Raw genomic sequence first — 24,827 nt, forward strand, 5'->3', positions numbered from 1 at the left:
CCTCAGGGCTATTGTACTTTTCACCTTAACTCACAACTGTTGGTTTAACATAAAACTTTTACGTTTAACCCTAGGTGTCAAGTATTAATTAATTTTAAATTGCCAGCAATTATTTATCCTTTGTCTCTAATTTATATTCATAATTTCAAATTTATTTTAAAATTTAACCGACGTTTTTTCATTTAAATCCGGAGGCACGGAGTAGAGGAAAAAGTACTTTTGACATTCAAATATAGTCAGAAGCTATAAATCTGTATAAACGTATCTGTATATTTTGTTACGACTCGGCATAAAAAAATAATAAAAAAGTATGATGAAGAAAAAGAGTAATGGGCTTCCGTTAGATAGCTCGGGTAACTATCTAGTATTACTCAGAACAAGCACGTGGATTTCCGTGATTCAGCTCAGCAGGAGTTTGAGAAAAAAAAAACCGATAGTGTCTGCGATGATGAAAACTCATGACAAAAGGTAACAAGGAAGCAATTGCAGCTTGTGCAGAAAGATAGAGCATTTATATATCCATACATACATGTATATATATATATATACAAAAAATGGCGACAAGAACAAGATGAAGAGAAGGCACGAGGCTAAAAAAGTGTCTGAGTATTAGTGCAGATATACTGCGAGTATATGAACCCCAAGAAGAGAATGTGGTGAAAAATTTTCTCATCGCGAGCGAGTCTCAGCGTCTACCTTCACTGGATATTGATCCGTGTTATAGTCGTTGTTCACTGAACTACTGCTCGAACGTATCTGCCGCCCGAGCACCCGCAGACCCCGAGCCCATTCCCCTTCCAGCCTCCCGAGCCCCACTCTTTAAACGTAATTCCCCACCACCTAATCCACTCATCCCACTGCTAAGCGTTCTTCCCCCCACCCCAAATTTTCTCCCTTCTCAAAAACTTAACTGAGCTCTACCGACCACGTCTCAGGTCTTAGTATTCTCTCTGCATTACTTGACCACTCAAACTCCTGCTATATCTCTCTATCCTCTTTTTATATTATACTACATCTTTCACTACTCATCTCATATCTCACATATATATATATATACATATATAAAACTACTCTTTTACTCTTTAAGACAAGCCGACGCTTCTGGCCTCCACTTAAATCCACATCGTGAACTTGCCCTAAGGCAATTTATCGTTCTTCCTGACTTTAATTTTCCTTCGCCCCTTCAGCTCCCTCGGGTAAAAATTTAAAGAATGTTAACTTTAAATAGACGAGACTATAAATGTTATTCACATTATTTATTACAACCTGTTTATATTTAATAACAACTCACGTTATTGGAATTTTGTCATACTTGACTCTGTTTATTCATTACAAATATTTCAAAAATTCAAATAAACTATTTTATAATTATCATTGAATTATGAATGATGTGACGTTAAATTTAATGGGTAAAACTTTTCATCGAAATTAGTATTATCAATCAGATATGTGTAATTTTCAATTGACTATAATTAGACTGAGAAATCCACCCACTAAATATATACACATGTGGAATTCAAACTATATATATGTATCAAATTCACATATGTAGATTCAGCATGGGGGGAAATGGATTTCACGTGAATAAACGAACCATTCGTCTGGATGTTGATGCAATTAATATGCCATTAGTGAACGATTCGTCAATCCGGTACCGCACGAATTGCACCGTCAATTATAATTTGTATCGCAAGAATAATCACATTTGTCTTCACCAAAGCCTCGATTCGCCCACTTAAAGTTCAAATAAAATCCTACCTAATTAAATACTCGTTATATGTTTTGTGGTAAATAAAAAACTTGTGTTTATAAAACAAAATCATCGCGGATACATAAATTCGCGGAGTTGTTTGACTTTCGACCGGCGACGAGGACAATTATCGACGTAATTACGATAATGGAATCGCTTTTGACTGTTGTCGCAAGTGTTTTCCGGAATTCCCATGGGGAAAACTCTACTGGTCTCGCTGGTACGAGTACGTGCCCAGGAACGCTAATCGAGGACTACTTGTTTGGATCGCTCGTTAACTTTAGTTACACAGTGTCTGATTAAACATATCATCGGACCGTCCGAAGTTTTAATATCTTTGTGTCAGGGTCCGCAATGGAACATTTATAAGCTGCTCATCTCTTTTTATTTTCTCAACGTTTAATATCCTCTCAAATATTTAACCATCATTTCATTGGCAAAGAAATAAAAGACTTTTTTCAAAGTCGGGATCTCTATTTTTATGGGAAGATTTGTCTGCTAAAATTATATATTGGGTATAAAATTCAATCTTATGATCAATAGATTTTTATAAATTTCTTCAAATAAAAATTGAAATGAAAAATTTTGAATCTTGACTTTGATCTTTGAAATTTAAAAAAAAAAAAAATTTTTGTCGTGATCTAAATTTTTATAGACAAATCTTTTTATTAAAATTATATCTGATATAAAATTAAATTTTATGATCAATAGATTTTTATAAATTTCTTCAAATAAAAATTGAAATGAAAAATTGTGAATCTTTACTTTGATCTTGGAAATTTGAAAAAAAAAAAAAAAATTGTCAATCAGGATCTAAATTTTGATAGAAAAATTTTTATATCAAAATTATATCTGATATAAAATAAAATTTTATGGTCAAAATATTTTTATCATTTTTTTTTTAAATTTTGTAGTTAAAAAAAAAAAATTTTAATTTTGTCTTGACTTCGATCTTGGAAGTTTGAAAAAAATTTTTTAAAATTTGATTTGCGTTTTTTTTATAATTTTACTGAAATTACTTGAGAATTTAAAAATTTTCAAATTCAGAAAAAATTTGATTTTCACCGAGATTATATTTTTTAAAAATAATAATAATTTAATCACTGGTAATTATTTAAAAAAATTTAACAGAAGCTAATTCTTAAAAAAATATAAATAAAGAAATGAATGTATAATTTATATTTTACATAAAAATAATATAACGCGATTAAGAAGATATAAAAAATATGTAAATATTTTAATTTAAATAAATTTATTTTAAAACTTAAATTTACAAAGTCAAATAACATTACCTCTTAATTATTATTATTTTAGTAATTGCTGAAGGTAAACACCACAAATAATTCCATCAAAGAATTTAATAAACTTTTAAATCAATTATTTATTATTTCCGTGACTAAAATTACCTTTTTTTCTTCAGACATTCATTATAACTTTTTCTCCATTTGTTTTTTATAGTTTTCGATAAACAAATCATCAAAGATAATGAACTTAATTAATAAGTAGTAAAACTTATTAACAGGCAGTCATATTGTCAAAATTAAATTCCAATATTTAAATAAAATTTTCTTTGGATAAAAATATTTATAACCAATTAGTGCTAGTGCACTAGGAAATCGTGAGCAAGTAGATAAAGTCGTCTATAGTCAGACGAGAAATTTAAATAAATTAAATTAATGATTACCAGGAAGATAATTATTAGATTAGTTGCAATTACATGGAAAAAAATAACAATTACGAGGTACAACTCGAACTAAAAATGCTACAGGAGTTGAGTAAAAAATCGGGAGTGGATTCGGAGTAAACATGGATTCTATCCAATCCAAATTCACTCTATCACTTGTAGTTCCGGAGTTTAAAAATTACTCTGCATATGGAGTTTTTTTCAGCGGAGTGATTTCGGCGTGATCTGGATTTTATATCAATTTCCGTCCACTCCACAAATTTTTTATAGTCTAGAAGGTGAGAAGAGCTCAAGAATAGCATTTTATTTTCCTCTACACTGAAATTTTTTTGTTGCCTTTTTAAATATTTATTCAGTTGATTTTATGGAAACGAATGGCCCCGTAGTTAAAATGTATTTAAGAAACAGTTATGCGTGGGAGTAGATAAGGCCATTAGAAGTCGGACAGAGTTATGATGTTTGTTATTGCGACATAAATATATATGTATATATATATAAAATAAATGAAGTATGAGGACAGTTAAACATTTGTCGGGAGTTATTACACGAGGTTATAAAAGTGTAAAAGTGAAAGCCACTGAAAACTCTGGACGTGACTGATAAGCAGAGAATGTCCCCAAGGAAGATGATGGAAGAAGCTGTAAGTAAGCTCTCTCAGGTTGTGATCCTTGTTGTTTAATGTCTTCTTCTTTCCCAACTTTTTTTTATTTTATTTCATTTTTGTTCAGCCTTCTTCAACATTCATTCTTCGCCAAGGAAGTGAGTACCAATCTTTGTCCCTAGGGCGCCGGCTCATAAATCAGGGATGCGTCTCTCGAGTTCTCTTTCTCGCTTGGTTTGGGTGGGGCTCGACGTTAGCAACCGAAACTTTTGCGTTAACCCGCCTCGAGAAGCATCAAGAGCCGAATAATCGGGTCTACTAGATAACACCACTCTACATTTTATTTATACAGTCATATATTTATCTAGAGGGCTATTTCAACTGGGCCAACTGTACCACCACCGCTCATGTTCAAATATTATATCACAAAGCAAATAAATTCATTCTTTATTATACTTCACGTCAGATTGTAATTCTTCAAATCGCCGGGTATTTAAACTTAATGATTTAATTTATCACTTGATATTTCAAAATCTACAGTGACGGGAAATTTATTTTCCTGTTATAATTTAAAATAATATTGCAGTTTTAAATATTGCGAGGTGACTGTTGCTTCAATATGATGATAAATTTGTCGATAATAATATTTACCGGTTTATAATATTAATTGATTAAATTTTTCAGGTGCATTAATTAGTAACAACATAAGCAGCGGGCAATTGTAGCAACACGATCGGGGTCGATTGAAACAGTGGGATCGCATGCGGCGGAACTAAATGCGCACGCACCCTAATCCTTTACAGATGTTATCCCTCGATTTACAGTCTTGCAATAAAAACCCAATTGTTTATTTAAAACTACTCCTTTCCCTCCTGGATTCTTGTTATTTAATTAATTAAACTCGATAAAATATATCTCAAGTTATTTCAATCCATTATATAATTTTTTAAATTTATTATACTTCCAAATACTCTAGTGCTACAATTGACCCAACGCTGTTACAATTCCGCCGCGCGTAGTCAATTGTGACACTCCTCTTTAGTCAATTAAAATTATTAAACTAATTAATTATTTTATATAATTACAGCTTACGAACATCACAAACTAACCCCATTAATTTTTAAAATCGAAAAAAAATACAGAAGTAAATGAGTGATGAATTTTGTCATTACAATCGATCCCTTCTTTCGAATACTAAAAAATTTCTCATACATTAATATTCTATATAGATAATGTGTAGAGAAAAAAGATTAAAAATAGGGGATGTCTATAAAGACAGTGGTTTAAAAAAAAATTCCTAGCGTAAATGATACTAAAATTAAGGCGTTTCCCTTTTAGCACTCGGCACTCGGCCTTACGGTTCGCGTGTTGGGTATAGATGGGGGTATTGAAAGACGATCGATTCAAGAACGAGCTCTTCAGGTATAAGAAAAAGTTTAAGAACCAGAAGAGAATGAGGAGTGAGAAGGAGCAGTATATAGTACAAGTCTACAGCAAAGAAGTGGGAAAAAAGGTCCGCGCACTTGCAGGAGTTGGGTTCAAGAGTAACGAAATAGAATGAGATGATAGCTTTCTTCGACAATGACACGTAATATATATATATAGATATATATTCAGGTGAAAATGTCACCATCAACAATAATTTGTCATTAGGCTTTTTTTTACTTTTTTTTCTTAAGCTTTCGTTGAGATAAAAATTTTTTTCCACAAGTTTATCGAAGAAAATTTGTTAGTATTTTTATTAATTTTTTTCTTCGATAACAAGCATGACAAATGATTTATCGACTTAGTGTCCGAAGGTATAATGAAAAAAGTTTATCAATTAAATAAAATGATGAAAAGTGGATTTGACATTTAGTGTTATTAATTTTAAGACTCTGGCTCGTTGTCATCGAGAGTATAATTCAACATTAGCGGGTCTTTTTATAAAACACAAACGTTGGTGACAATGATAATCTATGGGTTCGTATAGATCGAGCAGTAGAGGAAGAGCAGAAGGAATCAAAGCAACAAAATTATATATATGGTATAGAAATAATTAACAATTAAAAGGGATGAAATGTGATGGAGTTAAGGGTTTTTTAAAATATTTAAACGTCAAGTATGATGAAAGAGACGAAACAAGGTCGGTAGGAAGGACGCAGTGTCAGTTGGCATATGTGACTGCTGGTGAGAAATGGCACAGCCGAGCAAATGTTAGTGTGTATGGATATATAGTGCACAGAGTCGCACACACGCTTCACACTTATCCTCATGTCGGTTGGTTTCGATGCGTAGTAACGATGTTCACATACATGTTCGAGTAGCTTATCTACTGTGATATATATATATATGTATATGTATATGTATATGTATAAATGTAAATATGTGTGTATTGATGTGGAGCTCAAGTAGCGAGGGGTGAAATTCAAGTCTGCAACCGACAGCCTGAAACTGCTGCTCTACAGGACAGGACATTTGGGGGAGTGTAAACTGTTTTGTCCTTCTATGCAATCTGCCACTTAGTCACAAGACATATTTGTATATATACGTTAAATATATACATATATGTATGTAAATAGTTGTAAGTCTGATGTTTTGTGAAACAAAATTTAGAGCGAAATTCAGCAAAAAAAATTAATATTTGAATCAATTTTTTTGAGTAGACTGAAAAATTTTAGGGAAATTACCCGTCGATTTTATTGTGTACGAAAATTTAATGAGCAAATTATAAAAATTTGATAAACGGGTAAATTTATATGCATGCAAAAAAAAATTGAATGTAATTTTTATGTAAAAAATAAATGGAGGATAAAGTAATTATATAGTTTGGCAAAACTTATTTTTCAGTGTATGAAATATGTTTTTCAAGTTTTATTTTTTTTTTTTTTTGTCTTAGTGGAGAACTGATAAAAAATTATTTTATTCTTATAAACTTGGTTATTCCAAAGTTTAATAGCTTTTTAACTATAAACAAAATGTATTTTTAAGTTATCACGCTTCCGATTTTTTTTTAAAACTCATACTTTGTTTTCTCATATATTATTTATGTATGAAATTTACTGCGCTCCGGAAAAATCATTGAAACTTAGTGAATTTATTAATTGACAGCTAAAATAAAATTCAGTCGCCAAAAAAAATCAAATTTTTTAATTTTGAAAAATAAGTTCAATTTTTTTATACAACAGAATATTTATTTGAGTAAAATATATAATTAGTTGAAGTAATTATCGAGATTAAATTTTTGTGTACCAGCACAAAAAATAAATCCCCAGCTGACTAGATTTTTTTTAAATTTCGCGGTAAAAATCCAAATAAATTTTATTTGTATACACAAACATTTAAAACATATATTACATCTCAATTGACTTATAAATAAAAAAAAATATATATGAAGTTTGTATTTGTATTCTATCCATTTTTCAAATAGAAAATAAAAAAAAATATATTTATATATATATAAATCAAGGAGTATTCTCTAGTCAATAGCAAGTCTGGGAGAGTAAAAAAAATTAACAACTTGTTTTCTTTATATATTTATCTTAAACTCAACAAGGATTTCGTTCTTTTACCCTAAATTTCTTTGTCTAAAGACATTTGTCTTTTCAACCATCTCACTGGATTTATGTACGTGTGTTAGTTGTGAAATATTGAAACTCTTCAGTCTTGTAGGATCCAATAACGTCAGGACGAGGCGGAAAAAAAGATCGTAGGAAAAGAGGAAAGCGTACGTAAAAAAGTATAAGAAAAAAAAAAGTAAAACTTTGTCGTCCATCCAAAGAACGTCAAAACAAGCTTCCAGAGGATAGATCGTCCAGGGACACGTCACGCTTCGATTATTTTCACAAGCTACCAGTTGTCCCTTTGAGAATTCCCCGAATCGTTTGCTGTAAACTGAGCGAGAGCCGAGAGCAATCGATCCCTTGGAGATTCAATATTTTATAAATATATATACATATATATATATTATATTGTATTTACAAAATCATAAGGGCGAGCCTATTGCTTCTTAAATATTTTATTCCTTACAATAAATTTATCTGATTCTATTTATATACAAAAAAATTTCTCGGCACAAAAAAATTCCAGCCACCCCAAGAAAATTTTTACTTCCCCTAAGAAATTTTTTTCATTGTAAATAGAAAGCAAAAATTTTCTCGGGGCAAGAAATCATTAATTTCTGTATATATCATTGAACATACGGACTTACTGAAGCGGATTAATACTACATGCATAAATTAATTATCCCTCACAATGCTGATAATTTTCTACATTGAGATCTCGTGATCCAAGTAAGGTTTACCAAACTCCACAAACCGCAAAGTGAAACCACCGAGACGCCGACATTGCCGATTCAGCGGATACATTTGTCAGGGAGTTTCTATCCTAGTTTAAACTATTATTAATCCGATGGATTATCTTCAAAATCCCTTGCAGCTTACATACATTTGAATAAAAATTTTATTGTTTCATTTTGAATTTATCATTGTCTCACACGGCGAGAAATTTACGATAGCATACAATATCAATTATTATATCAATGGTAACCGTTACTATCTGTATGGGTTTCATTACTGTTTGTATCGGAATAGTTTCTGTAAAATTATGGTAATAATTTCTATGCCATTGCGGTGATATGTCATATTTATTATGAGAACGGTTTCCATGATAGGGTTTATTCCCATACGCACATAGGAACCGTTCCAATGTGGATATAGGATTTATTCCTATGTGACTATGGGAACTATTCCCATGAGTATGGTAATCACCATAGAAGTCAATTACCATATGATGTAAGAACTTTTACCATAACCATAGGAATTTTTCCCATGCACGGAAGGACTTTTTCTTTAAAAATTACCGTTAAATTCACTGTAATCGTGGAACATAATGCAGCGCTTTTAATTGTTACCATTTTTGAAATAAAAATTACGAAAAAATTTATTTATTTTGCGGTAGACATAAAATTTACCGAAAACCGGATAAAATTTACAGCAGACTACGGTAAAATTTGTTGAAAAAAGTTAAAAATTATCTCACTTACCGACAAATGTTTAGGTCGTGCCATTCGTCCCACGATTACAGTGAATTTAACGGTAATTTTTAAAGAAAATTTCTTTCTGTGTGGTAATGGAAACTTTCCCAGAAATTATGGGCGTAAATCCCATAATTCCATGTAATTTTTACCATAACCTTATGGGTTAATATTTCCTATGTTCTAGGAACAGTTACCATAATTTTCTCTCCATATACTAGACCCAGATCATTAAGGGAAAATAGAAAATCTTCGAAAAATTCGTTCATTTAGCTCCGGAAATTTTTTTTTCAATCGAAATTATGAAAGATTATTATTTTGTTTGATAATAATAATAACAATGATAACTTCCGGATGTCTGGGTTGCCAAACTATAATAGCGAAGATACTGTGTAGCACGTGGTGTATATATCAGCAAGCAAGAGAGAGTACCAGCGAAGTAGCAATCAGATTAAACGAACGTATCGCCCATCAGATTAGACCGCGCCGTACTTAATTGAGATCATCTTACCGCGAATAATTTCATCCATCCGTCCTAGTCGTCTTGGAGTAGACTAGATAGCATGAATCTCGAGATATTGCCTCATCTTAGACGCCAGCGAACACCCTCAAGGGATGAGCTTCTGTTATAGTCTTGTAACTATACTAATACTACTGATCGCTCCACAGAGAGGGTGAGAAACAGAGAGAGAGAGGGTGAAGTCTTCCGCCACGGTCGGTCAATGTCCGAAAGATAATTAATGCCGATTATTAACGTTACCTACTCCTACTTGCATCATTATTATTAAATACGATAATTATATTTCATCAATTATAAGTATCATGTTTCCATACCATCTAGTGCTGGTTCTTGTATGAATTATTGAATTACATTCATTATTATTAAATATAAAACGGTAAATTCAAATAATTACTATTTTAAGTTCATCTCATGGTATCAAATACAAAGATCCTGGTTCGAATCCCACTCAAGTATTTTTTTTTCCGAAAAAAAAAATTATTTCAATTTTCAGTGAAAAAAATTTAATTAATTACATAAAAGCAAAATTTTTTATAAATTTATGACATCAAGTAGCTGATTAATGTTCACTTAAGGGGATAGCCACTGTGAAATTTCAAAAAAAAAATTTTTTTTTTTTCTATTAAATTAAAGTATATATGTTCAAAAATATGTATCTAAAGTTTTATATGAAAATTCCGAATATTTTTCAAGTTATAGTCATTTTTGTGACAGCGCGTCAACTGACCGCTGCATCGACTAAAAACTTTAAACGCGTTTTTCTCGAAACTACTTTTTTTGAACTGGTGGCATCTGTAATTTGCATAAATATCAACCGATTCGCAACTTTTTTTTTGCCGTATTCGTCTATTCAGTAGCTAAAGTTGCACGTAGGGTATTTTGAAAATTTTGATTTTTAAGATTTTTTAGGGCTGTTTGAATCCAAAAAAATGAGAAAAAATAACGAAAAAATTTTTAATATGTCGCCATTTTTTTTCAAATCAAAATTTTCAAAATCCCCTATGTGCAACGATAACCACATGCATACAGATTACAACGCCGTTTGTTTTTTTTGTTTCTGATAATCCGTTTTTGAGTTAGAGATGACACCGTGGTGGGGGAAATTTTTTTGTTGCTCCACAAAAATGCTTATAACTTTGTAACAACATGATATTTTTTAATGAAAATTTATGAGAATTATCTTCAATGTATACTTTAGAAAACAAAAAAAACCCGATCCCCAAATTCCTTTATTATTCCAGTCAAAAAAATTCCCGAAAATCACCTATTTTTTCGATCCTCACAGTGGCTATCCCCCTTAATAGACATCGGGGTACATTAATAAAAAATTCTGGAAATTTTACGGGTTTTTTTTGTCATACCCCGATCTTTAGATAAAAATAACTACTTTATAGACGTGATAATGAAAAAACAATTTAATTAATAGAAAAATTACTGTTATGATAAAACGGCTATAAATATGTATGCTATTGGATCTTTCATAAGAACAGTATAAACGTCAACGCTATAGGTTGGAGTAGACGTTAGATCGTAACACGATCAGGTGCACCTTTAATACCGTATAAATTTTGCACGAACAGTGTAAACAGCCTGGGGGTTACAACGAATGAACGCGTCTCTCAATTACTACGTCAACCCACCCACAAGTTGTGCCCCAGCTCCTATCCTGGCACTGCGAGCGGCCCAGGCGCGTGCCTGAGTCCACCTACACATATATATGTATATATATACATATATACATGTAAATATTTACGTATTGGTATGCATCGTCGCTGCAGCCATTGTGTAAGTTGTGATCCATTTTCCCTGGGGTATGACTTACTGGCTAGAGTTTGTTGCCTGGCTTTAACGCCGTTGCTGTTTCTCTAGGTGACACCCGCGGGAAAGGATTTCGCTTAAACAATATACATCGGATCTACGGTATACATTCAGTCCGCCCTTCCCTCCCTACCCACGTCTAGTTTTTTTTTTTTTTACTTTTTTATCTCTTTACTTTACTTGCTACAAACTTTTTTCCTTCTACGGTTATTTTTTCTCGGCTATTTCTTGTGTTCTTTTACGACTTAAACTTGTGGTGAAACAAGAGACGGCTCGTTTCCACCAGGCTGCCATGACGGCTACGACGACGGCGCAGACAAGGACAACGACGTCGCTTTAATGATAATAGACCCGAGGTGTCTGGTTTTTATGGAAAAATCAATTTGATATACAGGGTCAGTTTGAAATTATATTGTCGACTTTTTTTATATCCTACAGACTATTTTAGCTCATCTTCATTTCTTTGTTATTCGATTTAATCAATTTTTTATATTAATTATTGATAAATAAAGAATCAAGTTAATAGAATATTTTAAATCTCGAATAATTAAGTTTTTTTTTTTTAATTATTATTTAATTTACATTTAGATTAAAATTTTTTTTCTTGCTTCGAAAAATAAGTTTTTTGTTTAAATTAGTAATTATTTTTTAAAACATCTCTATTACTAAAGATATGTTTTATATACAATTTTTATATCATATTTTTCAAAGTTATTAACACTGAGCCAGACCTTTTTCTTAATTACCCATTAAAAAATTCAAAATATATAAAAAAATTACTTCTTAAGAATCATAAATTTATTTTTTCAGTCACACATTTAAAAATATTATATTTTATTTCAAATAACCTGAGGCAAAATGGGCACCTGACAAAAATTTTAATTCTAATGAAATTTTTTTTAATTAAAAAAATTTTATCATTTTTTCTCCCAAATTATTTACAAAAAAATTTTCTTACTTCATCGGAATTTTATTAATTCAATTTTTTAATAGAAAAAATTTCAATAAAATTTAAAAATATCAAAAAAATTTTCCCGCCTCTGTTCAAAATTTTTTTTCCACCAGATCAATTAAAAACTTAAAAAAAAAATCCAAATAATCGACAAACAAAACTATTAAATCCAACAAATAAAAATCCACCATCGCCATTAAATCTCCAGTTGATAAAACAAAATAACCCACTAGGTTTTTTAATTACAGCCTTTATAAAAACGCAGTACTATCAACCATTTGAGTATTTTTCCAATCTTGGCTTCCAACAACAAAAAAGAGGCGGCCATTAATCTAACTACAGTACATACTCCATACTAGAGCTTGATGGCTCATCCAACTTCAACTTCCATCACTCTCTTTCTCTCTCTCTGAACTCTCTTCAACTCTGGATCATTTCTGGCCCTAACTTCTCCACTTGACTTTACTCAGTCCTAAGCTACAGCCAAACCCTCTGGGAAATGAACGTCGAACGATCAACGGCAAGCGACAAATGACGACCGATTAACGGAACAACCAAGAAAGTACAGCGATCAACGTCTTTTAGGCACGATCTCACTACTTTGCTACTTACAGCTTACAACTAGACAACTTACATCTAACTATGATGAGTAATAGTCCAACGAATTTATACAGGATCAAAATAAAGACTTTAAAAGTTAAGTGTTACAAGTAACGATATATTTATATATATGACCAAAAACGACAAAGCTTTTCCTCTACTACTACTTCTACTCATACTTATATGCACTATAAATATATATCACCATTACACTTTATCGAAAGTTTAACCTCGTATATGCAAACTCATTAAACGTTATCCGAAGTGCAAATGGCCGTGCATAATTATTACAATATTATGCCGCTAAATTATAATAATTATAATTATTATAAAAAAGTAACCGGAGGTTAACTGTGTGCTATGAATTATTTATGAAAAACCGGATATGAATACATAAAAACTAAGGGAGAGACGGGCAAAATGAGACGCCATTTTTAAGCTGAAAAGATTTTTTAAATCCGAGTAAGGCGGCAATTTTTGAATTTTTAAATTACTAAAAATTTTTAGTTCTGTTAAGGGGGAAGGGAGTACTTTTTTCTAACCGAGTAGAAATTTTCAATTAAACTGTGTACCTGAAGATCGGAAATTTTTTCGCGTAACGACTATGAAAAAAATTTATGTAATTTGACCGCTCAAGGGGTAGTTAGGGGTGGTCTGCAATTTCCGGCTGACATACTAACAACTGCGAAATATTTCAAAAATCTAGATCTAGTAGATTTTTTACTTTTTATTTTGTTTTTGTATTTTCGTTTCGCGAAAAACGTTCCGATCTTCGGGTACATATTAAACCGAAGATCATTAGATTATAGAATAGGGCATCGAGTCCTGATGTGTATTTTATAAGAGCTTTCATTTGTAAAAAAAACTGGATAAAATTATTTTCAAATCGCCCCTAAAAAAAAAAAGATCAAGATTCAAGTCATAGTTGACATAAAATTTAGACTTTCAAAATTTACCAAAAACATAAATGAAAAAAAAATTTTTTGTCAATTCATTTTACCCCAAGTCAGTTTTTTTTTGCCGATAATTAATTAAATTTTAATAATAAACCCGAAAAAAAAATTTTTGGTCAAAATTTCGAAATGCTCGGACTTTGGAGTGACAACTCGGCCCCTATTTTTTCCAGACTAGGCAAACATTTAGTGAAAAAAAAAAAAAAAATTCCACGCCTCATTTTTCCCCACATTCTCCTAGACAGTAAAAAAATAAAATTACTTGAGTAAATCAATGAGACACGAGTCACATGTTACGTCACGAGTAAAGGGGCGTTAATTTTTAAACCAGACTGCAACTGCAATGTCTGGAGGAAAAGCTAAGAGTCAAAGGTTGAGCAGTAAAAGGGCCAATGACGTCATGACTTTTAATGATGACACAAAGATAAAAAAAGTATCCATACATAAAACCGTCTGCCTCAGTATAAAGTAATTTACCCGAGCACTGACTATGACGTACTTTTGAACTTTAGATTTAATTTCGCGGTTAAACTACAAGTTGGGAAAAGGGTACGCGGTAATAGTGGTGACATTAATTTCAGTTATTATCCGAGAATTGGAAAGTGATGTTAAATTTTTTTGTTCCGCTGCTGAATAAACGAAAATTGACAGCGAGACGTAAGGAAAAATTACCAATCTCGTTTATTGTTTACGCTCAAGTCCACCGGGTTTTATAGCTGTCTGTCTATATAAACATATAAATATATATGTATATACTTATAAATATATATAGCGTAACATTATAAATGGTAACTTTATAGCTACGTTGGGTAGTGGTGAATTGTGTTGGTTAGTTATTACTCTTCGTTCCTTTCTTAGCGTAAAAAACTTTCATACTTTATATAGAGTTTTATATTTTTTACTGGTTTTATATTTTTTATTTTTTTTAAGTATTAAATTTACTTCGCCAAATATATACACAGACTTTTTAGCAAAGTTATGTGTTACAGGTGCATAAGAGCAAAAAATTATAATAAAACCACCAGAGTTCTACTAACAAATGACACAAAGCACAAGAATATTCCAGTCTATATTAAAATATATCAAGTGAAAAAGCCAGGGCATAATTTACGGAATCAGAGACAAAAAAAAAATTTTGTCAGCGAAATCAGTGGAATTGAAAATTAGGTAAAAAAAAGGTTTCTTACCTTGCAGTGTGTGCAGTTATGGATGACCGAGTACTGCTGAGCGCAGTCGTAACGAGCGAGGACCTCGCCGAATTCGCAGTGAAGTCTCGCGGCAAGTGCGTCGACGCTCAGAAGTTTGTCTAGTGCATTGACGCATTTACGTCCACCATTAAGCACATCCTCGAGAGGTCCACCTTTGCCAGGTGCCAATGCATTTATTGCCGCGTGTTCACAACAATGACGTAAACGTAAACCACTTACAAACCAATACCGGTTTTCTCTGGGGGTTAAAAAACTTAATGAATCTGATCGCGCAAAATCATCCCGACAGATATCATCTTTGTGCGACTCCTCGAGGTAAAAAAGGCACTGATCCGGAGCCGCTGTATTACCACCACTTGACGATGACGACGACGACGACGAAGACAATGATGATGATGAGGTTGATGATGATTGTGAAAATGATTTCCATTTACCGTTTGATTTAGCGGAACCGGTACGCAACGTCACCGGGACGTAGAGACGTTCGACTACCTCACGGTAAATTTTTTTAGCATCGCCCTGGCCTTTGCACGGCATCGGGCAGTACTTTGGCACTTCAGGTGGTCCACATGTCCCCTGAAGATCGGCAGGCGCTGGACCCGCCAGGTCGCAAGCCGAAAGCCAAGGATTTATCGCGTTAACATCCCATGTGTATTCGTTGTAAGGATGCTGCTGCATCAGTGAGCTACCTGAGTGCCTCTGTTCCTGCTGGTATTGGCCAACTTGCTTTTGCTCATCTTGCTGCTGCTGCTGCTGCTGCTGCTGGTGAGACTCAAACCTGCGAACACGCTCTAAGGACGCGTTGCGCGTCGTCAGGTTTCCCACGAGCATGGGATTCTGGACAGCGGACTCACTGGCAAGTACCCCAGTGTTGAATGGATCGCCGAGTAGGAACGGCAATGCCAACAGGTACAGAAAGAACAGCATACCGTAGCTCCTACCGCGAGTGAACCCGCGACAATTTGCGGTGCTCGTTTTGCGGGAACGCCATGATTTCCGGAGGCCGCTGAACTTTCCTGTTTTAAGCGAGGCAGTGTTGTTGTGTACGTGGTTATTCTCAGGCCAGTGTGGTCTTTTACGCGGTACTTTTTTATCGGCTCTCGTGTCACTCTTATTCGTAAGTAATTCGGGATTAATTTCGGCTTCGCCCGGTTTCTGTCGTAGAAATTTGCCGTCCGGGGCAGCCACGCGCGTCGTCTTCTTGTTCTCGTTAGTATCCTCCTCATCGTGAATATTCTTTTCGTGTTGTTGTTGGTGTAATTGTTGCTGTTGTTGTTGTTCCATTGGTTTGGGTTGTCGCTGTTTATGTTTATGTTTTTGTTGATGATAATTGAAGGCAGTGTTATTAAGCATTTTGGGAAAAGACGTAGCCGTAATAGTATCATGATTAATATTATCTCTATTATTATTAATATTAATGTTAAAATTATTATTAGTGTTATTAGTACGAGTAGTAGTAGTAGTAGTAGAAGTAGTAGTAGTACAAGTAGTAGTAGTAGTCTGTTGGCATAGTGCGGACGTGATTTTGACCTGGTCGTGACGCCGAGAACCGGTCGCGACATTGCTCGGCTGGAACGTATGGCTCGTGCCGCAGACACGACACGTGTAGACGTCGGTCTTGCATGATAATGATGATGATGTGACATTGAAGGCAGTGCTGCGGTGTACCCGCTCCTCGTTATCGTAATTGTCATAAGTGAGGTGTGGGCTTTCATCTCCTTCCTCCTCTTTCTCCTCATATTCATCATTATCATCATTGTTACCATAATCATCATCATCATCATCATCGTTATGATTAGCACCGTCCTTAGTAAGAGTGTCCGTGCGATCATACAAGACACGGGCAATCTGCTCGGACACGGCGAAACGGTTACGGGCAGCAGCCTGAGTACTGTCGTTGCGTCGCGATTGGAGAACATGACGTTGACAGTAAAACAATAGTGACGACGAAGAGCGTATAATTCTGTTAACTGCGAATGTGGAGCGTAAATACCGACGATTTGAGGATAACTTTGTGGTGGTTGGGTTGTTGCTGTTGCTGTTACTGTTGTTGATGTTGTTGCTGACTTTGGTATTAGCAGTGGTGATGACGTACTTACGTAAGCTCTTCGTCTTGATGGTCGTGGGTGGTGGTGGTCCCGTGGTACGGGGCGGATGCTCGAGTCGCATGAGCACGTGACAGGGGACACTGGCGTCCCCACGACGACGTTGTCGGCGCTCGTTCCAGGAGGCGAGCGTCGACCTCCCACTTGGTCTATTTCTTCTTCTCTTGTTTCCCACAATATCTTGTTCTTTATCTTCTTCCTGGTCTTTAGCTTCAGCTTCTTCACCACCTTCTCCTTCTCCTCCCTCTTCTTCTTCTTCTCTATCTCCTCTCCTACTTCCTTTTCTTCTCCAACGAGTTTTTCCTTCTTTACGGTGTACGCTGATTCTAGCTCGTAATCTTGTGATGCGTACCACCGTGGCAGCTGGGGCCTGGCTCGCCGGCGACAGGGACGACGGCGCGGGTTGCGTTCGGTCGATCCGGGCCGCATCGCTGAAGCAGCAAATTAGGCCTGGGCCCGACGCCGCCGCGTGCTGACTGAGCACCCGGTACGTCAGCAGCCAATAGCCCTCTAGATTGCCTAGTGACGACGCGGCTTTTTCTGCCACGTGACTTTCGGCCTTCTGCAGGTGCTTCCCACTCGATTTTCTGATTCTTTTGTCCACCAGCTGTGACCGTTGTAGCCAATGAAATATCCAGCGACAGAGAGCCCAAGCTGTTCCGTCTTCGGCGACGACGACGGTACCCGCTTCTGATAAATTTGTGTCGCTCGCGCTGTAACTGGTGTGTCCAGCGACGACAACACCACCAACGGGAGTAATAATCCTTCTCCTCCCGTGTGCACGGATCGTCTTTCGGTTTTCTTTCCGGGGCGACGCGACCAATTGGAAATTCCCCGGCGACTGTTACACAACCACGAGGCTCTTCTCGATGGACCACCACCAACAACTTCCGCTGCTGCAGCTTCTTCTTCTCTGCTTGCTGGCGCTTTGTTGCCAAAGACAATTGTTGATGTTGTTGTTGTGGTTGATGATGTTGTTGTTTCTTTATCTTCAGCTGCTGCCTCGCTGCGCTGATTAAATGATACACGGGGTTCATGCTGCATGCTGGACAAGCCGCCGCGCCGCCACGCCGCAACCCGTCGTCTTGCACGTTTTTATGCACGTCTTGATGTTATTACGACCGCTGTACAGCCTTTGTCACTTACTATCAACTCACTCACTCTCACCACCTTCACCTCCGCCAGCTTAATCTCCACCTTTGGCCCCCAGTCCAGTCTCTCCCACTAAAAAATCACGCCCAATAAACCCTTATATTTAATCCAACTATTTTTTCAACTGCACCCATTGACGTTTTCACTGTCACGCGTACCCGCCGCGCGACGGCACCCATCCGCACGATATTCATGGACACACCCCACTAATCGGGTGTATTTAAACTCCACGAACTACTTAAAACAACAACACTGTCTCCCAGCCCAAATTTAAAAAAATATAACTCAAAGAAAACCAGCCCCCAATAAACAACACACCACTGGCTACTCAATCCACTAGTCCCACTTGTTCTCCCCTTTTATTTTAGCCCACACTGTACCCCTAAAAAATATATTTTCGCTCCACAGCGACACTAAGGCGCGCGCGCCCGCGCGTTCGCGTACCCCCCAGCCGCCCGTCTTCCCGACAAATTTTAAATAAATAACTATTCCTTAATTTTTTACCACCTACTATCTGTCCGTACTGATCTAACAATTACCAAAAACCAAAGCGGTTGTTTTCAAAAAAATTACTATTCCCACATTTAAAAAAGTTGTCACTTTACACACCACCAGTGCACTTAATCACAAAAACCCTTCCCTTAAATCTCATTCTTCATTTTTTTTACTACAATTATTATTTATAAAATGACACTGAAATAATTTATCAGCGACTCTTACACCACTGCTGGTACTCTGAACGCCGTACTCGTCACCGGCGTCGCTGCTGACGCGCCTCTACCATCATCGTATCACCCACACTCTCCCACACTCACACATACGACACACTCCCACTCACTGCTTTACACTCGTTAAAATCTTATTTATACCTTTATCTCTTTATTACAAATATATATACACATATATACTCATATATATGCTTCCCACATGTACAACAACTCTTTAAACAATAATAAACTTTATAAAATTTAAATCACACCCCGAGCAAGTCACCAACTAGGCCCCAATTAAATCCTAATAATTTTTTTAAACATGATTATTATTATTAATATTATTATTTAGTAGCAGAGTTTGGGGAATATTTAGTTTTGTTGAAACAGCAGACACTTTTATTGAATTTTACACCGGAGGAAAAATTATGCCCATATATATTAAGTGTATTACAAGTGCACACATACACACCACACAATCCCACACTCCCTCTCGTGTTCTCTCTTGTCAACGCGTGTGTCACACACCACAGCCACCGCCGCCGTACAGTGTGTCCTTTCGACAGCGAGAATGGAACTAAACCTCGCCTACCTCCCCCGGAGCAAGCCAGCCGTGTGCACGGCTGTCAGGGGGCGGAGCAATCTTTCGCCTGTCTCACTTGTGTCCAAAAATCCCTGAATAATCCGAGTACAACTTACACAAGATTTACTCTAGAGTCCCTCAATGACGATATTGCCATCAGCACCGATAACAGTAATCATAATCATAATCATAATCATAATCATAGGAGTAGTAGTGCTGGCGATGACAGTAATAGTGCTGGCGGTGATAATGTTAATATTAATAATAATAATAATAATCAGAGAGTGTTTTAAAAATTTTTCACACCAACAGATCACAGAATTGTTATATTTAATGTCAAGACATGAAAAAATACACCGACTTGTTATTAAAAGAGTGAAAACGTAAAAGAGAAAAAATAAAACGGGTACAATTGCCCCGGGACGCACGACACGAGTCGCGCGATGCGCACACGTCCTTCCTCGAGTCACGGGGCTCGAGACTGCCACCAACGCACTGCTGGCACACTCACTTGGGCGCAACCACCGCCAAGATCAAGCCAGCAAGAGGGAGTGTGTTGAAGTGAGATAGATTTATATGAGATGATATATATATATATATATCTATGGGTATGGATGTATGAGTATGGAGTGATACTGAGGACAGGAAAAGCGCGAGAGCGAGATATCTGTGGGAGGCGAGGGTGGCAGAAGAGAACCCGAGGGGAGAAATACCAGTGCTACTGCTGCTGGACTACTCGGGTCTCTTTCTCGTGCTCTGAGAAATCTCAAGAGATAGCACGCTCCAAAAGCCTCCAAGGATCATCTATATAATCACCGTCTACATGCTTTCTCTCTGTCTTTCTCTCCCTCACCCACTCTCACTCTCTTCGTCTCTATCCTCTCCCTGCGTTTATTTAAAACGCGTGCACGCACACTTGATCATCATCGCCAAAAATCATTTTTACTGACACTAGACATCAGCTATCACGCCAGCAAAAGGATCCTCACTTCCACAAATGTCTCCATGGGTTTTTAAATGACACTAAAAATAATTGCGTAACTCGCTGGATAAATGTCTGGTAAATTTTATATTTTTTTTACTGCCCGGAATGAAATAAATAGTGGACGTGCTCATTGATGTAACTCGGGCGATCACAAGTTGCGGGTAAACAAATCACTGGACACAATTATTACAAAGGTAACAATATAATTATCATTATTGTTATTATTACTATTACTACTATTGTTATTATTGATAAACCCGTTGTTATATATCGAGGAAGACGTTATTAATTAATGATAAATAAGCACATAATAACTTGGGGGCCATAGTTATAATAGTGATGATAATAAGTGTGACACAGCGCGCACGGATGTCACACACACACAGCCGGCCGTTTCTTGGTCTACCGTGGGTGAAAGGCGGGCGTCGCAAGCTCCGCCATCTTCGTTTTTGCCGCTCCCCGCCCGGGCTATCCGACGCCTCCACCTCAGCGCCGTCAACGTTTTTACCCCTTTGCCCGCGTCCTCGGGCCATCCAATTGCTCCTCTCTCACACTACTCTCCCACGCAGGCCCTCGTCCCCGCGGCCGCAAGTTTCCCCGAAGCGAATCTATCGCGCTCAGATGTACAGCATCCGCGATCACCCTCGGGCTAAAACTCTTCCATCCCCTGTACTCTTATTCGACCCTGCTCGCCCTTTTTTCTATTTCTACAATTATTATTATTATTATTATTATCATTATCTTGCTATAGAATGAACCCCAGATAGATTTCTTCTCGGCAATTCTTACCCTATTCATTTGTCTCTAAAGATGTCCCACTGCCCTTTTTCCCGTCACCTGCGTTATTTTATCGCTTAATAATTACCCCAATCAGATAAACAGAGAAATTCAATTTCACATAAATTTATATATATCAAACATATATTTATTTTGTAAATTTATTAAATAATTTATTTTGTATTCGCCTTATTGTAATCAATCCGATTATTTAAATCGCCAGCTGATTGTTATGGATTCAAAAAAAAAGCTCCTTCGCGCCTCGGCTGCGCGCAACCGCGCAACTGAAATACGACAGTGGCGCTGCAGGATACCGCGAGTCAGGGATAATGGAAGATATTTAGTCAGACAGAAGTAAGTGGATGCAGCAGCAGAAGTGGATTGATAAGAGTGCGCATGATCAAGAATTTTAGAGGGGTCCAGAGGGTTGGGTGAGATAGAATATTGTATGTATGTATGTGTATATATATATATGAAGAGTAATTTAGATGGAATCGATAATTCACAACCAGCTGCAGAACCAAGAGAATTTAGTCACGCGGCCTGCCTATCCGATTGCCACTCGTTGAAAGCTCTCTCACTCTCGCTTATAATGAATTTTATTATTTTGTCTCTATTTATATATATAGATATATGTGGAGAATGTAGATGACGTATAGGGATACCCGTATCCTGCTTTACGATTGTTTACTCTGTCCTTTTTTCAACTGAATACGACGTGGAATATTACGCGAACGCTTTGTCTTTACCACTTGTTATAAAATTGGGCTTGTGCCATCGCAGCATATAGCGTGCGCTTTGGCACAAATCGAGATTAAATCCGACGATTTTATTCGCTGGAGGATAACACGTTTCGCGATTACCGTTACTTTTTTTGGAAGAGTTCTATATTTTGGGTGAGAGGAAGAAGGCAAAGAGTCAATTTTTTTTTTCTTTTTAACTCTTGTCACTAGAGCAGTGGGAATTTTCTGTCGGCACGTGACAGTAGTTGGCGCGTGGTGTTGTCAGACAAAATAAAAAATAGTTGCTAGTAGATGATACATATGCTTGGACAGACGCATGCGTTTAAGTAGAAAGTGTCATTATTAATCAGACAGAATATTTTTTTTTTTAGCATTCGGGTGATGATTTGCAATGCGATGAAATTTTACACAAAAAAAAAGATTTCGACGCAAAAAATTTTACTTGACCTAAGAAAATTTTTACTTATCCCAATAAATTTTTTGCATTATAAATTGAAACCAAAAATTTTCTTTGAGCAAAAAAAAATTCCTGTTATTTTTTTTTAAATAAAAAAATTTGTTAATTAACTATCAAGTATATAAACATTAAATATAAAAAATTTCCTTCGAGCAAATTTTCATGTCGGATTTTTTAAAAAATTTTTTTTTGTTGCACTTGTACTCAAAATTTTATTACAAGTGACATCTGTAAGCTAAATTCGCGTATTTGATATGATTTTTTTGCAGCTACTCCATTTTGCCCAAAAGTGAAAAAAAAAATACATATATTTTACAACTCAAAGTGTCTTATTTTCTTTAAATGTAAGTTTAAAGAAAAACATGTAGCGTGCTCAGAATAAAGAAGTGCATTTATTTCTCAGCTTCTCTATTCGCCCTTCTCCTTCCCCCTCTCCTCTCATACATGAAGTACAATAATAGTGACTACTATAATAATATTATTCAGAGTTAGTTTAGCTGTGAGTTAGCAGTATAATATCACATAGTATGAGTGATACAACAACTCAAAATGAAAGTTAGCCGTTACAGTCACGAATACAAATTAGCGTTGGAATATAAAATAGAATTGGTGGGAGTAGTTGATATATATGGCCACTAAAGGATGAGGCTGAGATAGAATGAGAATTTTCGTCTGCTAAATATATATATATATATATATATATATTGAGAATGTGTGAGTATCGAAGGGTCGAACTTTAAGCGGCATTGTGCTGTCACGTGCGAGCACTCGCCCTCCAGCACAGCGACGCGGACGTAATCTCAACATTGAGTGAGCATACACACCGTTAGGAAGTTGCAGGGGTTGACACAAGATGAAGCGAGCGAACCAGATGAGTATGAGGGTGAATGCAAGAGAAGTACAATCTGCCGGGGGATACAAAAAAGACGAGACGAAAGCCGAAGCGGAGACAAAATTACGAGTGCGAATAAAAAAGGAGATAAAAATACAAAATTTTGGTCTTCCTCATTCGCATTCACAGACTGTCGTATATATATTTTTGATTTCAATGCAGTTAATATGTATGAGGATAATATTTTATGTACATGTACATATATAGATATATGGCTGCTGCTATCAATTCAAACGGACTCTATACATGTAACTTTTAACTTTTATAATGGTCCCGTAATGTAGAATACTAAATTTACATATATATTTATATACATTTATTTTAAACAGATAACAATAGTTCGCAGAACCAAAAGCGCACATAAAATATCATAATTGTAAATAAAAATTTACAACCCAATTTAAATTTTCTGAAATTTTCCTCAGTTTAACCGGAAATGGGAAAATTTGCAAATGACAAACTAGCGAACAGCACAAGTACAATAAAAAGATTTCCATTGACAGCTGATTCAAATCTCTCTTTCCTGTTTAAAAATTAAAAATTCCCGCGGTCTTAATTAATGTTTTAATAAATTACGTAAATTGCAACATGAGTGTTTCGAAATTAGACCCAAATTTTTTGTAATGTATGTCAATGCACACGTCAGAGTTGAGGTGTGCAATTATTTATTTAAAAATTTTGATTATGGCGCGAAATATGATTTTTAAATTTGAAAAAATAAAAATGGATATTTGACTGGCAGTCAGAAAGCAACAGTATAATTTGTTCTTCATAATAAATCAATAGAATATAGTTTATAGTTTTCCGGCTTATTTGTTTTACTTGCTGACATATTCCATATATATACATATATAAATTATCTGTCTGACTCACACCCACTTAATTCTATTTTACTTTTAAGATGTAGCAATATCCGTATATATTTATCAATAAAGTTAGGCTGCATTGTGTGCCTTCAATATACATATATATATATATATATATATATATATATATATATATATATATATATATATATATATATATAAATATATATATATGACATAAAAGCCCAGGCTGAGTACGGAAATCGCTGATTCAGCTGCTTAAGGAATAAAAGCTATATGCTGGCACTACTGTTGAGACTTTACCCGATATTATTAATTGACTATAAAACACTTTGTCATTTTTTTATTAAGACATAAAAGAATCAATGAATTTAATATTTTATGGATAATTGATAAAAGAGCAATTTAATAAAATAATATTAATAAAAATATCGTAAATGACAACGGGGTCTATTGACTAAATTTACTCGACCATTAAATTTTTTCAGAACCCGTA

The 24,827-nt window shown here is 35.3% G+C and overlaps 1 protein-coding gene and 1 long non-coding RNA gene across 2 annotated transcripts in view; one reads left to right on the plus strand and one right to left on the minus strand.

Moving 5' to 3' along the window:
* LOC130671371 (uncharacterized) overlaps positions 1-17,269 on the minus strand; it is a 52,010-nt gene extending 34,741 nt beyond the window's left edge. Inside the window, exon 1 of the mRNA XM_057475224.1 lies at positions 15,080-17,269. Coding sequence (XP_057331207.1) covers positions 15,080-17,269 — 2,190 coding nt within the window. The remainder of the gene's footprint in view (positions 1-15,079) is intronic.
* LOC130671372 (uncharacterized) lies at positions 3,826-4,902 on the plus strand. The gene is made up of 3 exons (XR_008990514.1): positions 3,826-4,074; positions 4,163-4,637; positions 4,720-4,902. It is a non-coding gene; the product is annotated as an uncharacterized LOC130671372 (long non-coding RNA).
* Positions 17,270-24,827: the final 7,558 nt, after the last annotated feature.

The sequence above is a fragment of the Microplitis mediator genome, chromosome 7 (genome assembly GCF_029852145.1).
Source record: "Microplitis mediator isolate UGA2020A chromosome 7, iyMicMedi2.1, whole genome shotgun sequence".
Taxonomy (NCBI): domain Eukaryota; kingdom Metazoa; phylum Arthropoda; class Insecta; order Hymenoptera; family Braconidae; genus Microplitis; species Microplitis mediator.